General features: G+C 37.9%; 2 protein-coding genes across 2 annotated transcripts in view; one reads left to right on the forward strand and one right to left on the reverse strand.

Annotated features, from left to right (window-relative positions):
- CFAP90 (cilia and flagella associated protein 90) overlaps positions 1 to 891 on the forward strand; it is a gene marked incomplete at its 5' end in the record, with an annotated part of 3,687 nt that extends 2,796 nt beyond the window's left edge. The window contains one exon of the mRNA XM_029086482.1: positions 712 to 891. Coding sequence (XP_028942315.1) covers positions 712 to 891 — 180 coding nt within the window. The remainder of the gene's footprint in view (positions 1 to 711) is intronic.
- Positions 892 to 4,718: 3,827 nt separating this feature from the next.
- Positions 4,719 to 13,854, reverse strand: FASTKD3 (FAST kinase domains 3). Its single transcript, XM_010173978.2, has 6 exons — positions 12,408 to 13,854; positions 9,064 to 9,149; positions 8,323 to 8,485; positions 7,115 to 7,184; positions 5,675 to 5,789; positions 4,719 to 4,881 (listed from the first exon to the last, which is right to left on the reverse strand). Exons 1-6 carry the CDS (start codon positions 13,840 to 13,842, stop codon positions 4,783 to 4,785), a joined length of 1,968 nt encoding a protein of 655 aa, XP_010172280.1. The 5' UTR covers positions 13,843 to 13,854; the 3' UTR covers positions 4,719 to 4,782.
- Positions 13,855 to 13,885: the final 31 nt, after the last annotated feature.

A 13,885-nucleotide genomic window follows, 5' to 3' on the forward strand; every position in this document is an offset into this window, starting at 1 on the left:
GCAGACAGTGATTGCACACTTACTTAAAGTGCAGTTTACTAAGAACAAGCTTAACATAATCTTTTCTTGGTCAGGTTATTTTTCACCAAGTCCACTTCCCATCATTGCAGAGCAGTTATATCTGTAATCTTACAGCTACAAGTGTTTTTAGTAAAACCTTTCATTGTGCAAAAATACAGTAGTATATGCTTTATGTCCTTCAGGGAAAGCTTGCACGGGCTAGTGGTTGCTCAGGGTTTTCCTTTAGACTTTGATTTTTTTCATGCAGTGGTTTCACTGAATTGTGGAAGCACTGTACGTGTTCCTGTAACAGGATACAAATTAAATCTCTCCTATTTTTCAAATGAATCATGCAAGTCAGTGCACAAGAAAAATAAGAATAAAAATAAATAAGCAGTAACCACATGATAAGTGCCTCTGTGTGAGTGTGCGTAAAAAATTATCAGTCCACAGTAACTCATGGCACAGCTCCATATCTTATCATCTTTTCATCTGGTGATATATTAATGGTTTATTAATATACATAAAAAACTAGGTCAGGGATGGAACAGTAAAAGTCCAGATCACTGCTAAATAAATATACATCCGTATAGCAGATGCTGTGCAGTTCTGTCTGTTATTTTTCCTCTGGCCACAGCACATTTAGCAGTAGATAACTGCCAAGTATTCATTCTGTGATTTTCTTATAAGGAAAATTTTATGTTTTCACAGGAAATGGCAAGACCTGTCGCTGTTTTGTCATCTTCAGAGTATGGGAGACGCATAAATAAGCCCATAGAGCAGCCAAGCAGAGATCATGTAAGGATTAATCGTGTGCAGGCAGAATTCTACGAGAAAAGTGGCATCGCCTGCTTATTGAAAAATCCTTCTCCAAGCCTGAACCCACGCTAAATCTCTTGTACCTGTCATTCCCAGCAACATTTACATGGAAAAAAACCCCACCTCACACCAAAAAGCAGTATGGTGCTTTTGCCTTTTCCTCTAATTTCCTAATCATTTTAGTTAGTGATTTGGATTAAAAGTAGGATGAAATAGCAGCGGTACTTTTCTTCATGCTACTTCAAATGCATGTCTTCTCCTTGCAGTCTCATAAAAAATCTCATGAAGAAGAGCATCAGCAAGCACTGAACATTTTAGGTAGCAAGACTGGAAATGAGACCTGTTGGGCCAACAGCTGTCTCTCTGCTATTTTAGGCAGTGCTTCTGCATAACTATTCACAGACTTAACATTTAAGCAAGCTTGTTCCTCAAGGTATTAGTGGTCATTGTAATCCTTACGTGTTACTGCTAAATTGCTAGGTGTTACTTTATCTGCACAACAGCTGAAATGGCGATTCTACCCAGATTTTCCAAAATGGACAGGTTTACCCGTAAACAGGCAAGTAAAGAATGATCTGACTTAGGGAAGTGCTTAGCAGTTTTGGTAGACTTCAAATGGAAGTCAAGTTAAATGGAACTTCTGGGTATTTAGCTTTTAAATAGACAAAATCTGAGCTTACCTGATTTCAGACATTCATTTTGCTGACTTTCGCTATATGAATGGTGTCTGAGGGACTGATCTGTTCACAAGAAAAGTCATCACTGGTTCTGTATCCAGGGCTGAAAAAAAGAGAGAAAAAAACCAAAGTAATACTAGGAAAACAAGCACTAAATAGCTTGGTAGAAAGGATGGAAAAAACCCCAAGGATTTGAGCAGTAGTCATTTGGAAAGCATGTTTAGAGTAAATGTCTAAACCTGCTTAAACATTTAGTGCCTTCTATTCTCACTGAATCCAGTGAAGCTGTAATGTAATTTCAGGAGAAGGAGTATCTCCCACAGGATACGCATCAGATTGGTTCTCAAGAGCCATTGATCCTGCTGTTGTTTAAAGCTGAGCAGTATTATTCAGAAAGGAACAACAGCCAGACTGATCATACCAGAACAAGGACTGGAAGTCCACAGCTTTGACTGACACCGGAGTTCTGTCAGTTCTGTCCTACACATAGGAAACCTGTATCATTTGTGAACACAGTGAGACTCCTAGTAAAAAATAATAAAAACAAATAACTTCTTAATCTGAGGCCTGGATAAGTAGTAAATTAGGCAATGAATAGCACTTCTTTGGCATGATGTGAGAAGCAGAGCATGCAGAGCAGCCCATTCCAAGAGGGCTTTATTACTTTCATTATTCATGACCTGCAAGTTCCTCTTGAAGGAATGAAGTAGGGGCAAGAGGGAAGTAACTGCTACGTTCCTTTATAACAGTTAAATACTTCATTAAACAAATCCAGCAGCATTAAATGAATCACAGTAATAACAAAAAGAGAAAGAAGTATCTTCTAACAATACCAGAACACTGTTTCAAAAATCAGTATCAAATGTATACCAGTGAAGAATGAGATGGAATATGGCCATATTCTACATAGGTTATTTTTAGTTTGGGACAGTCAGTACAAATTACTTCTTTTAAGCAGTCTTACTATATTCACAAACCATCTGTGTTTTGAGAAACTATGGGAAATCAAATCTGTTTGAGAACACCACCACCTTCTGGCCTGTGTGGGAAATAAGCACCACCACCTCACTTTCACTGTGAAGAAAGGCATGAGTCACCGACACCAGGATCAGTTTTCCTCTCTCATTTCTTTGCTTCTCATCTCCTTCCCTTCCAGTCCCTTCTCATCCCTCCTCACTTTTGAAGGCTTTTCACAGATTGTTCCTCCTACTACTTGTTTCTCATTCAGTTCTGAGTGGTTGACTTCTCCCTTCAGTGCTCAGTTAGTGTCAAAAGAATACCTTGATGATTTCTTTTGCATTAGGGAGAAGTTCCTTATAAATGTCTGCAAAGACATTTCAGTTATTCTCCTTCAATTTCTCTTTTGCTAGGATGACAACTCATAGGTTACCGATGTGCTGTAAGCTTCCTGTTACATGGTTGGAAAGTATCTCTTGGTGCTCCCTCACCTGTCAGTGCTGACATACTATTTGAATAAAGGTTTTTATACATGCCAACAAATTAACATGAATGGAATGCACAGCATGACACAATGTAAACCCTATTTTGGATCTGGATTTTGCATCCAAAATTCTCCATGGATTATTGGGACAATTGACAGACACCCACAACTCACAAATTACCAGTAGCCTTGCGTGCTGGTTTTGGCTGGGATAGTTAGTACGGGGCTACGTTTTGGATTTGTGCTGAACACAGGGTGGATAATGCAGAGATGTTTTTGTCACTGCTGAGCAGGGCTTGCACAGAGCCAAGGACTTTTCTGCCTCTCACACCACCCCACCAGCGAGGAGGCTGGGGGTGCACAAGAAGCTGGGAGGGGACACAGCTGGGACAGCTGAGCCCAACTGACCAAAGGGATATTCCATACTGTATGGCATCACGCTCAGTATATAAAGCTGAGGGAAGGAGAAGGAGGTGATGGCGTTTGTCTTCCCAAATAACCATTACATGTGATGGAGCCCTGCTTTCCTGGAGATGGCTGAATACCTGCCTGCCAACGGGAAGTGGGGAATTAATTCCTTGTTTTGCTTTGCTTGCACATGTGGCTTTTGCATTACCTATTAAACTGTCTTTATCTCAACCCTCGAGTTTTCTCACTTTTACTCTCCCAGTTCTCTCCCTTAACTCACTGCGGGCTACAACAACTTGGAATGGCCACATTCTGTATCTACTGGTGAAATATACAGAACTTCAAGGATGTAAAAGTTTCACCTTTTTTGTATCAAATCATAATAGTTAAAATCAAACCTGGTAATGCTGGGAATTCTGCTTAGCTACTCATAAACAATAATTCCACACAGGATAGGATGCAGAAGCTAACCGGAAAATGTGTTTTACATTACAGTTCATCAGTACACATTACATGACAGGAACTAAGGCTATATTAGTTTCCCTTCATCCCTCTGTAAACCAACAGATTGACTCATGTTAGGGTATGCTTGTTCCAGCTCAAGTTCTGCCAGAATTTATCCTCATACCTTTAAAATGGACTCCACAGGACATGGTACCTCTGAGCTTCAGAGCATAATGGGTTTCAGTTTAGGCTCAAATGGCAGGCTGTACACTGAAGAAACTCTGGAGCATGCACAAGACCTCATTTAACCAGTTTAAGCTGAAACTGCCACCAAAGACAAAACTACAAATAGTACATACCCAGAACCTAGAGTGGTCCCCCCCAGAGACAGCTGTGCAAGTCCACTACCCTGTGGCAGCTGTTCTTCTACAAAGTAAAGCAGATCTTATTAATAGAAACCCTTTAATTTTCAATAAGGCATTGCTATTTAGTGAACACCACTCTACATCTCTTACGTGTGAGCAATAAGCCAATACTGCTTGTGCAACTATTGCAAATTTTAGTTTTATGAAACACTTGGGAAATCACATGAACAGCTCTGAGTAAATTGCACAATTTCTTTTTTATACTAGCAAGAAAAGCCCTGATTGGTAGGTAACATGGCACATTCTGTACATTCAGCACCAGCCAATATCCTTGAACAGTCACATCTGTCCATTTCCTGTTGTGAGTCAGAACTAGTGAAAATACAAAGGAAATGCAACACTGACTGTCTGGCACTTACATCTGTTAACCTATAATAAATATTTACACAAAACTTAAGAAAATATGTTGCTCTTTATTACTCTTTACATTTCAATTGTTCCAAATATGGGAAGGTCTTAAATTCAGAAGCTCAAGTCATATTTAGAAAACAGAATTGTTCTTCCATGCACAATATTTACGCTTTATAGTACAGGAAGTCAACCTGTGATTTAGTATTATTCTCCAGTGTCAGTAGCCAAGTCCATATGTATGAGGAAAGATTTTTTTCTGTAGATACTCTGCCATTTTTCTGCAATTTTGTAGACTCTCTATCTCAAAAAACGGTATCTGAAAATGAAACGAAAATGACTGCTGTAAATATCTTTTAATAAACAACTGGGTAACACTGGTGTTCATTAAGCAGATGTAAAATGACACATCAAAGATCTGTCTGTTTTAAAATTAAATATTTAATCCTAAGCATCTAATTGATCTGTAAGTCACCTGAATAGAGAATGTTGTAAAACAAAGAGTGATACCGATTACAGTTTAAACTAAGTTAGATATAAACAAGTTAGGCTTATGCAATAAGTGATTATACATGGAAAAGAGAATCTCAGAAATCTAAAAGTAACTGGTTTGGTCTACAGTATGTCTAAAGATAAAAATATCCCTATTAATTCAACAGGCAAAATAAAGGATATACTCTGTTGTGATAATATTATTTAGAACACAAAGCAGTTCTTTTTTTAAAAAAACTCCCCTTTTTAAACTCCAAATTCAGACCTTTTAAAAAAATATTTAATTAAAAATCCCAATTCTACTGAATTCTTAGACAATACTTTCATTGAAGTCAAGATTTTGACCTTAATCCCTACAGAGAAGTACTCTCTAAAGCAGCCACTATTTGGCAGAAAACACAGGCAGAATACACAGATAACTGATCCAAGGGGAAAAAAAAGACTTTCAGTATCACCCTCAAAAAGGCAAATGCTAGGCAGAGAGAACATAATGTAGAAAGGGTAAGAGTACATCTGCCTTGGGAAGTAATTGCAACTACAGTTTTAGGCCTTATAAAATAATAATTTTTAATTTGTTTTGTTAGCCAGAGCAAAACCAAACCACTGTCTTTGGACTTTACCTGCACAACTTCATAACCAAGTAACTGAAGATGTCTCTGTTTAATAGCTTCTTCTCCCAACAGATTGTGGCTATTAATGCAAAATCTATTTTGACCATCAACACAGAGGGCAATTCTAAAATCAAGCAAAAGCGTAGTATTAAAAAAAAATATATATATATAAAAAACCCAGTTACTTTGGTCACCACAACTACTGCAGTTCCCAAGAAACATGACAGTAACTCCCCTCTTACTCTCTAATATCTCCTAGAATTAGATGTTGTAGGATGGGAGTTACCTAGTTCAGGACAATTTAAATCACCCAAGGGTGGGAGGGGGAAAGCCTGAAGCTTAGTGAAACTAATCTGAAAAGCTTATTTATATGCTCTGAAAAAAAAAAATCACACAAGTTAATAGGAGTTTAATATTTGTAATGCTACTTTTGGTAAGCTGTTTGAATTCTTCTAAAAGGAAGAACATACAAAATACTTTTCTCAGCTTGAAAACATTTCAGCACCTAAATTTGTTCAACTTATTAGTGTACCTGTTGAACCTGGTAGAGTTTAAGTTCAAGTTAAGTTTAAGTCAAATCTGTTTAACTTAAACCTGTATGTATGGTTGGCAGCATCCAGATTGTAACTGTTATTTTTCTACTTGGTGATAAATATCACATCAACTTAAACCAAAATTTGTACATCCACTGTAAAAAAGTTACTTAAATTTTCAGTCTGTTAAGTATATTTTGACTGTATTTACACATGAAAGCTGTAATTAAAAAACCAGCCAACCAACCAAAAAATCCCAACCTTAAACATTTAAGGATGGGATTTTTGAAAGAATCTTTATTACTCTGTGAGGCTTGTGAAGGTTAAACTGGAGAAAACATAACCTTTTCAAAGACTTCTGCTTTATCCACAGAATTTCAGTTGCAAATACCACACAGGCACGTTGCTTAACTGTGTATCCAAGTTTCTCAAAATAATCCTTGATTAACATATTTTTTAAACACCTATGCATTTTTCAATAAAAACAGCATCTGTAGCAAATGTCCTCATTACACATGATTCCTTACAGAAGTAAATTTGTACACTCAAACTGGCTTAAACTATGTTAAATCTATGCGGACATGCTAAATTAGAATTAATTTGGCTTTAATTTGAAAATTAATTACAGAAGATTAAAATACATTACTATAAGCCAAATCAGGATCACTTTGATCCTTCACTGGGTAAAGAGACTAATTGTCTGACACTGTATAATCAGGAAGCAGAATAATGAGGAAAAGAGTGCAGATTATTAATTTTGCCAAGTTTGTCCTTTTGCCAGTGGTTTCAATGTGAAACCTTAGCTTTGTTGAGGTCAATGGCAAAACTCCAAGTAGCTTAAACTTTGCTGGGGTTTCACCCCAGATGCTCTTTGTCAATGTTACCATTTTACCAATGGTTTATTTTATTCTCTTACCGTCTGTGTACCTCTTCACGTTGGGCAGCAGGCAATACAAAACCTTCTTCATCTAATTTAATCTCAATATCTAATATAGATGAAGAGAAGTGACATTAAAACTAATTTCATCAAACAGTTTACTGTAATTCTTATAATCTTACAGTTCATTGTTTTATAAAATAATTAAAATACTATTGCAATACTTTTTTCTGAATCACAGAGGCTTGCAAAAGATGTTTAAAGACTATTTAACACAAATGAGTGATAATTAGTAACACATCAGCTTTCCATAATGCTAAAAGCAAATTAGTATTCCAAGTCCACTAAAAATCATAATGTAGTTAAATTGCACTTTGCTGGTCTGGCTAGGGCCTCTGGAATTTTGAGGGCTTTGGGGAGAGACTCTCTGTCCCCCGCCCGCCTTTTATTTTTCTCACTAATTCCCTAATTTTATCAATTACATCATTCTGCAAACAGAGCCTGGGACCTACACCCTGCCAACTTCAACCCCATGTGGAAGCTGAAATGCAGAGTAATTCTGGAACTACCTCTCTTGATTTTTTTTGTTTGTTTGTTTCATCCCTATGATGTCCATGGGGTCCAAGGGACCCTGCCCTAAACACCTTATTTATCATCCACCCATCCTGGGCACACATCTTTCCTCATCGTTACTTTCTCTCAGTTTCTCTTCCTGGTGCGTGAAACACTTTTTTTACTCACTCCTCTCTTTCAGTCCACAAACAGCCACCACTGACTCTATGTAGTCAATAGTTCTTGCAAAGGGGAGAGGAGCCCAGCTGAGCAGGGCAGAGGGCTGATAACCTTCCAGCTCTCCCTTTCTCTACTACTCAGCACCAAAGCAGAGAGATCAAGCAAGTGGCATTGCCTCATTTTGCTTTACATTATACAAATTGTTTACAAGATAAGTAAAAGGGGAACTGATAGTAAAAATACAGAATACAAGAGTTAGCAGCTATTTTCAGTGCAGACTGGCTGTGTAAATTCCAAGTGCTGTTGCAGTTCTTTTCTCTCCCTGTTCTCTCACTTTGAAAATGCATTTACTTAAAGTTCCCATAATGTCTACTCATTTCAGAGTTTTGTATTGCAGTTTACTTTTTCCATATTTGCACAATTCAGAATGCACACAAAGGGAATAAAACCATTAAATTTAATGTTCTGACAGCATAAGTACACATTTTAGTATTAATCTAAAATATGTTACTTACCAACTGTATAGAAATACGGCGTTGATACCTCTGATGCAAAATATATTCTTTTTTTCAGCAAATAAAGTAATCCAGTCTTCACCCTTTTGAGGAGGTGAACATCTAGAGAACTGTGAGGCATGAAAAACGCCTTTACTTTATACTTTGGAAAGAGTCTGGGACCCTACATAATGACAGAAAACCAAATCAAAGAAAAGAAGATGGGAGATACTATTTTTGTAATTGCCTCATATAATGTAACAAAATGTACTCGGTGCATTTCAAAGCCATGTCTATTGAGAAACTTACAGTCTGAGGTATGTTCTGCTAGAAATGTAAAGAAAACAAAACAAAACACCAAGCACCAGAATATCCTCAGCAAGCTTCCATGGTATCACACTGAATGTACTGCTCATTAGAAATGCACAACTGTTTCCATTCCTCTGCAGTCAGGCCAACACCAAAGTACCCGACTTCACAAGCCAAACATAAAAGAGGAATACTTGTTGGAAAAGTACTTGGAAATACTCAAAAAGCACTTTAACTTAGAGCTAGTCAATTCTGTCAAACATACAAGTATATCAAGTCAATCAAACAGGTAGAAATGCTTTGTGTTTTCAGCAATGGAAAAAAAAACCCAAACCTGTTTCATCCACTTCCAATGTTTTTATGGGGAAGACAGTCCTCAACTAATTATCAACAAGACCCTAATGACCTTATCACCTCCTGTGAACATCAGTTCTGGTTTCATATATACCATACCTCATAAAATGGGCACTCCAGGGTAACAGTCAGAAAAAGCTGGGTTAGCTGGGAGGTAGCAATTCTGTCCAAGCCAGGTGGCTGAGCTGAAACAAGAATATTCAGGCTTTCAGGTACTCAGCAAAGTATCTTTACATAAACCATCATGCAGAAGTTAGGAAAAGCTATTCAGTTTAATGCACAGAGAAGCTACTTGATCATTATCACTCTTGATTATTGTTTGAATGAACAGAAAGATCAGTTGTGAAATGACCTAGTTATAAAAATGAGGAAATTATTTACAGAAATATCAACATTAAAAAATATACTAGCAAGATCTTAGTTAAGACTGTCTTATTCTCTCACCAAAAAAATGAGGATATGAGAGATGCAGGACATTCTACAGGGCAGAATAAGTTTGAGTTGAGGTCTCAGAGAAATATCCCATTTCCTTCTCCTTTCTACAACCCCTCCTCTCCAAGTTATAATCACAGAATCTCACCGTTTCATTCAGTTGTTTCTGTGTTTGTTTTTTGGGGGGTTTGTTTTGTTTTTTACCTGAAAGTAGTGGATAATATCAAATTATTTCTGGACATTTGTGTATAAGTGTACACTTGAAGCATCTTTCACATTATGTGCAAAGTATTACTACAGAATGGTAAAAACCTGATGTAGTATAAGCTGCTAATCATGCAGATCATCTTCTCAAGTTCCTGCTCTGAACTTTGGCCACTCTAGTGGAATACCTTTATTGATTTAAAAGAACATATTCAAAGTAACTGGTACTATAAGGTTTCTAATTTTCAAAGGATCTTGAGATCTTTAAAAGACATTCTGTTTTTTAGGACATGAAATAAACCTCTTAAGGCATTTTATCTTGAACAGCTAAAAATTGAGTGATCAAAGTTTCAAACCACTCTGAAAACTTGACCTTCTATAGAGTTTTATTAACAGAGCAATCTTAGCTGAGATCTAGAGAAGTCACTCGTCTTTCTGGCGTAGCTAACATACCCCTATAATGCTGCTAAACATGCTTTACTATCTAACACAGAATTACTTGAAATCTATAGCTTACAACTTGTATGTAATAGGTTTGCCTCCAAAAGCGTTGGATTATGTAATAGTTGGAGCCAAGGACAGGCTATAATACGGGGGAAGTTCTAAAAGCTTACTAGACTGGGAAAAAAAACAATTAGGTGAAGGCAGCCTTTGCAGACAAGACAGTCTTGGAAGCAGTGGGTGAGCAGGCTCTGACATCTCCTAAGCAAGACAGAATAAACCACGGGGTAGATTTTTAAATTCCATAATGTTTTCTGCAGTATGGTAAGATATAGGGCCAAGGATGGGATTGTAGTGCTTGCTCGGAGGTGGAAAGGAAAAGAGGTCAGGGCACAGAACAAAGGTGGGCACAAGGAGCCTCCACCAGAGGAGTGCAGCCAGCAGGCAGGGTGCCAGTGGAAAGAAGCATCACACAACCACATCAGATCTAGAGTAAAAGTAATTTAAAAACCAGGACAAAGCATCAGTCTTTATGCCTTGTTAAAACACATGTGCACTTTAGAATTCAATTTACATTTTTACCTAGATAATTGAAAAAAAAATAAGCGCAGCTTATTGTTAACTGCTCACATTTATGATGCTGCTAGGTTTTACTAATTCAGATCTAACTTCTATTTTAATTAAGCCAACCATTATGCACTGCAAATTAATTTTTTCAGCTTTATCCATTTACCCTTTTCAGCTTTCATAAGCTGATCATAATACAATATGAAAAAGAAATACAGACAAGTGGGAAGCAAAACTACAATACAATAATCCCTATCCTGAAAGAACAGAAAAGCAGACAGGGCAGCAGAAGTTCACACCCGGTTCTACCTTACCCCTGCCTTGAAAGCTGGACAGGATGCAGGTTGGCGGAAGGTAAGGAATAAAATGCTAAAATCACTTATGTGCAGTGGACCTTATTTGAATCATAAGGCAAAACAGTATTTGAAAAACACATCTTGTACTGCCTGAGGTTTACAAATTCTGTGTACATAACTGTAACATGTTCTTACCAATAATAGGAATTTAAATTCTTTTTGTCCCAGTGCTACACTTCACCCCCCTTCTCTGTAGAATTTGTACTAATCTTGACCAAAGTTTATAAGGATTTTTAGACTTTTTTTTAAAATATAATAATGAATTATTTCTGTAGTAATAGGTGAGCTTGCTAGTAACACAATTATAAGAAAGCTGTGGAACAGTTACTGTAACTCTTCTTGCATATTATAATTTAAAGGTTATGAACAGGTTTTCTGACAACTGTGATCATGTACCTTGCCCTTAGAGCCTCAGAAAGAGCAGTTTGGATGCGTAGGAAGACATCCAGAGATAAGGATTATGCAAAGTCACAGCAGACTTAACCTTAAAAGACAGGCAGCAAAATCTTAAATCTAACCAGCAGCGCACAAGCAGAAGGTAATTATTTTAGCTTCACAATCAGTACTACTAGCATTTCTATTGTCTTTTGAAATAATGTCCTCCTCTCAGCTAAAAGCCTCTAATGCCTAAGAGCCAGTCCTAATCCTAAGGGGTATGAGATCCAAGTGAGCAAAGCAAGCAATTGGGGAGGAAAGGAAAAGATACAGAAAAATTATCTGCCCAAAGCCACAAAGCAAATGGGGGGGTACACCCAGAATAACAGTCAAGTCTCAGGACTCAGCTATCCAGTGTCCAATCTTTATGCCTCATCCCTCATGTGGCAGCCATTACAATGCAACAAAATGAAGAAAAATGAACCCAAAATCACTAAACTATATTTTACATCACTCAGGCATCATTCCTGTAATTAAAAAATGTACCACTTTTGGTCTCAGTCTTGTTAGTTCCATGGTAACTAGTCTCAATAGCCTTCCTAGCGTTACCAGTCTCATAGTAACATAGTCTCACTTCAGTGTCAGTATTCACATCAGTCACTGCATCGGCAAAAAAGTTTAAACAGTCGGAGTTAAAAGTAACACATTTCCTGCAAAGAGTAACTTAGCATCTAAAACCTGTATGACACAAGGGGAAAACATGGGGGAAAACAGAGGGTCAGAAAAGCAGAAGGATTAACTGAAATAAAATTCTGAAGGAATTTCAAAACTCTGTTTAAGATTGTACAGGGCAATATTCAAACTCCTCTAAATGATATAAACTGAAAGACAACTGCAACTGTGACAAGGAAGCAACAATCTTCGGCCTCCTGATCACTATTCTCCAGCCACCTTAATCAGGTCATTGTTGATTTGACAGATGTAATTAATAACAAATGGATTCTTGACAAGAGACACCACATAATATGAAGAAATGTGGAACACGGCAAGAGAATCACTGCTCCGTACCTTGAAGCTGTTGCAGAAAATACGGACTAAATATTTTTGGTAGAAAATTTACCGGATAACGTTGAATTAGGACACACGAGTGCAGCAAGTTCAGCAAGGTGTGAGGCTGAAAGAGACTAAAGCGAGCATGCAGTACAGCTTCAAGCTTCCTAAACAAGGAAGAAGCACTCGGAGGGAGATAGTTAAGAGTCCCAAATGGTATAATATACGCAGCGATCTGGTCAGTGGTAAGTCTGTCAGCATCGGAAATGAAACCTTCTGCTACTGCATCAAAGATGGGCTTAGAAAGGATCATCTTTCGGCAGCAATACTGCATGACTTTGCTGACTGTTTGAGGATGCATGGTAAAGATGGACTTGGGAACATGCATTTCCAGTGCCTCTGTAAAAATTTGTTCACGATGTCCAAAGTATAGGAAGGCTTCCAGTACATTTACAAGTTCATCACCTGTGAAGTATGGAATATGCTTCACAGAATGTTTACAGAGTGCTGTGACTAAGCAAACTGCCTGAGCCTGATGAAGAACAACCAGTGAATTCAGTATTATGCTTGTGAACTTTGGGCTTAGCTGGGAAATTATGGTTAAAGTGACACTGTTTAGCCTGTTTAGCAAGTCTTGATGTTGTCCTCCTTCCCTGACAATTACCTGCAGAATCTTATAAACCATCACAATTTCCCTAGGACTCCACTTCTCAATTGGTTTTTTTTGCATGTGGTTCACAATTTGTTCCAGCGTTGCACAACTTGGATCCTCCAACTCAAGCAAACTCTCTCCAAGAGCAAACAGATGTTTAACAGTCAACTGTCCTTTACCAAGCCGTTCCTCACCCTCTGAAAGCAAGCTTGCCATCAGTGTACTCTGCGGATCTATACGTAGTTTTATCAAAGCTTGCAATGCATTCAGCAGCCCAGTGTTGGACAGTTTTGAGGATTCAAATTCAAACTGGAAGCACAATGCCCTGAAAACTTCATTCTCTAACACTCCCTCAGGGCTGTTCAGACCATCGTCATCCACCTCCACTTCAGAAATTCTCTGCAGGGCTCCTGATGCCATAGTATCAGACATGAATTCCATAGAGCTAAGAAAGTCAAAAATCTCTTTTGATGTACAAAGGCCGTGCAACTTCTTGAAAAACAGTTGTTCATCCATCCACCCGTTATCAGCTTTAGGACTGCTCCCAAGATCTCCACAAAGATGTGGAGTTTCGTTAACAGAAAGAGACTGTATCCGCGGTTGTATGTGTTTTTTTCTACAAAACATATACTGAGATGTATCTTTGAAACACGGCATCCTCATGGCTACGGAGCTACAGTTTGGGGGCTTCCGCTGCCCACTGATAAAGCTCAGCCTTTTGCTCAGGATCATCAAAATGGACCTGTGTGCTGGTGTGCTGGATGAATACAACTGGAAACTTTTTCGGCTAATCAAAGCCATATTGGGTCAAGTAGGTTCTCGAAAGATAGCTAGAGGAAGAAAA

This window comes from Antrostomus carolinensis, unplaced genomic scaffold, assembly GCF_000700745.2.
Source record: "Antrostomus carolinensis isolate BGI_N321 unplaced genomic scaffold, ASM70074v2 scaffold13298, whole genome shotgun sequence".
In the NCBI taxonomy this organism is placed as follows: Eukaryota; Metazoa; Chordata; class Aves; order Caprimulgiformes; family Caprimulgidae; genus Antrostomus; species Antrostomus carolinensis.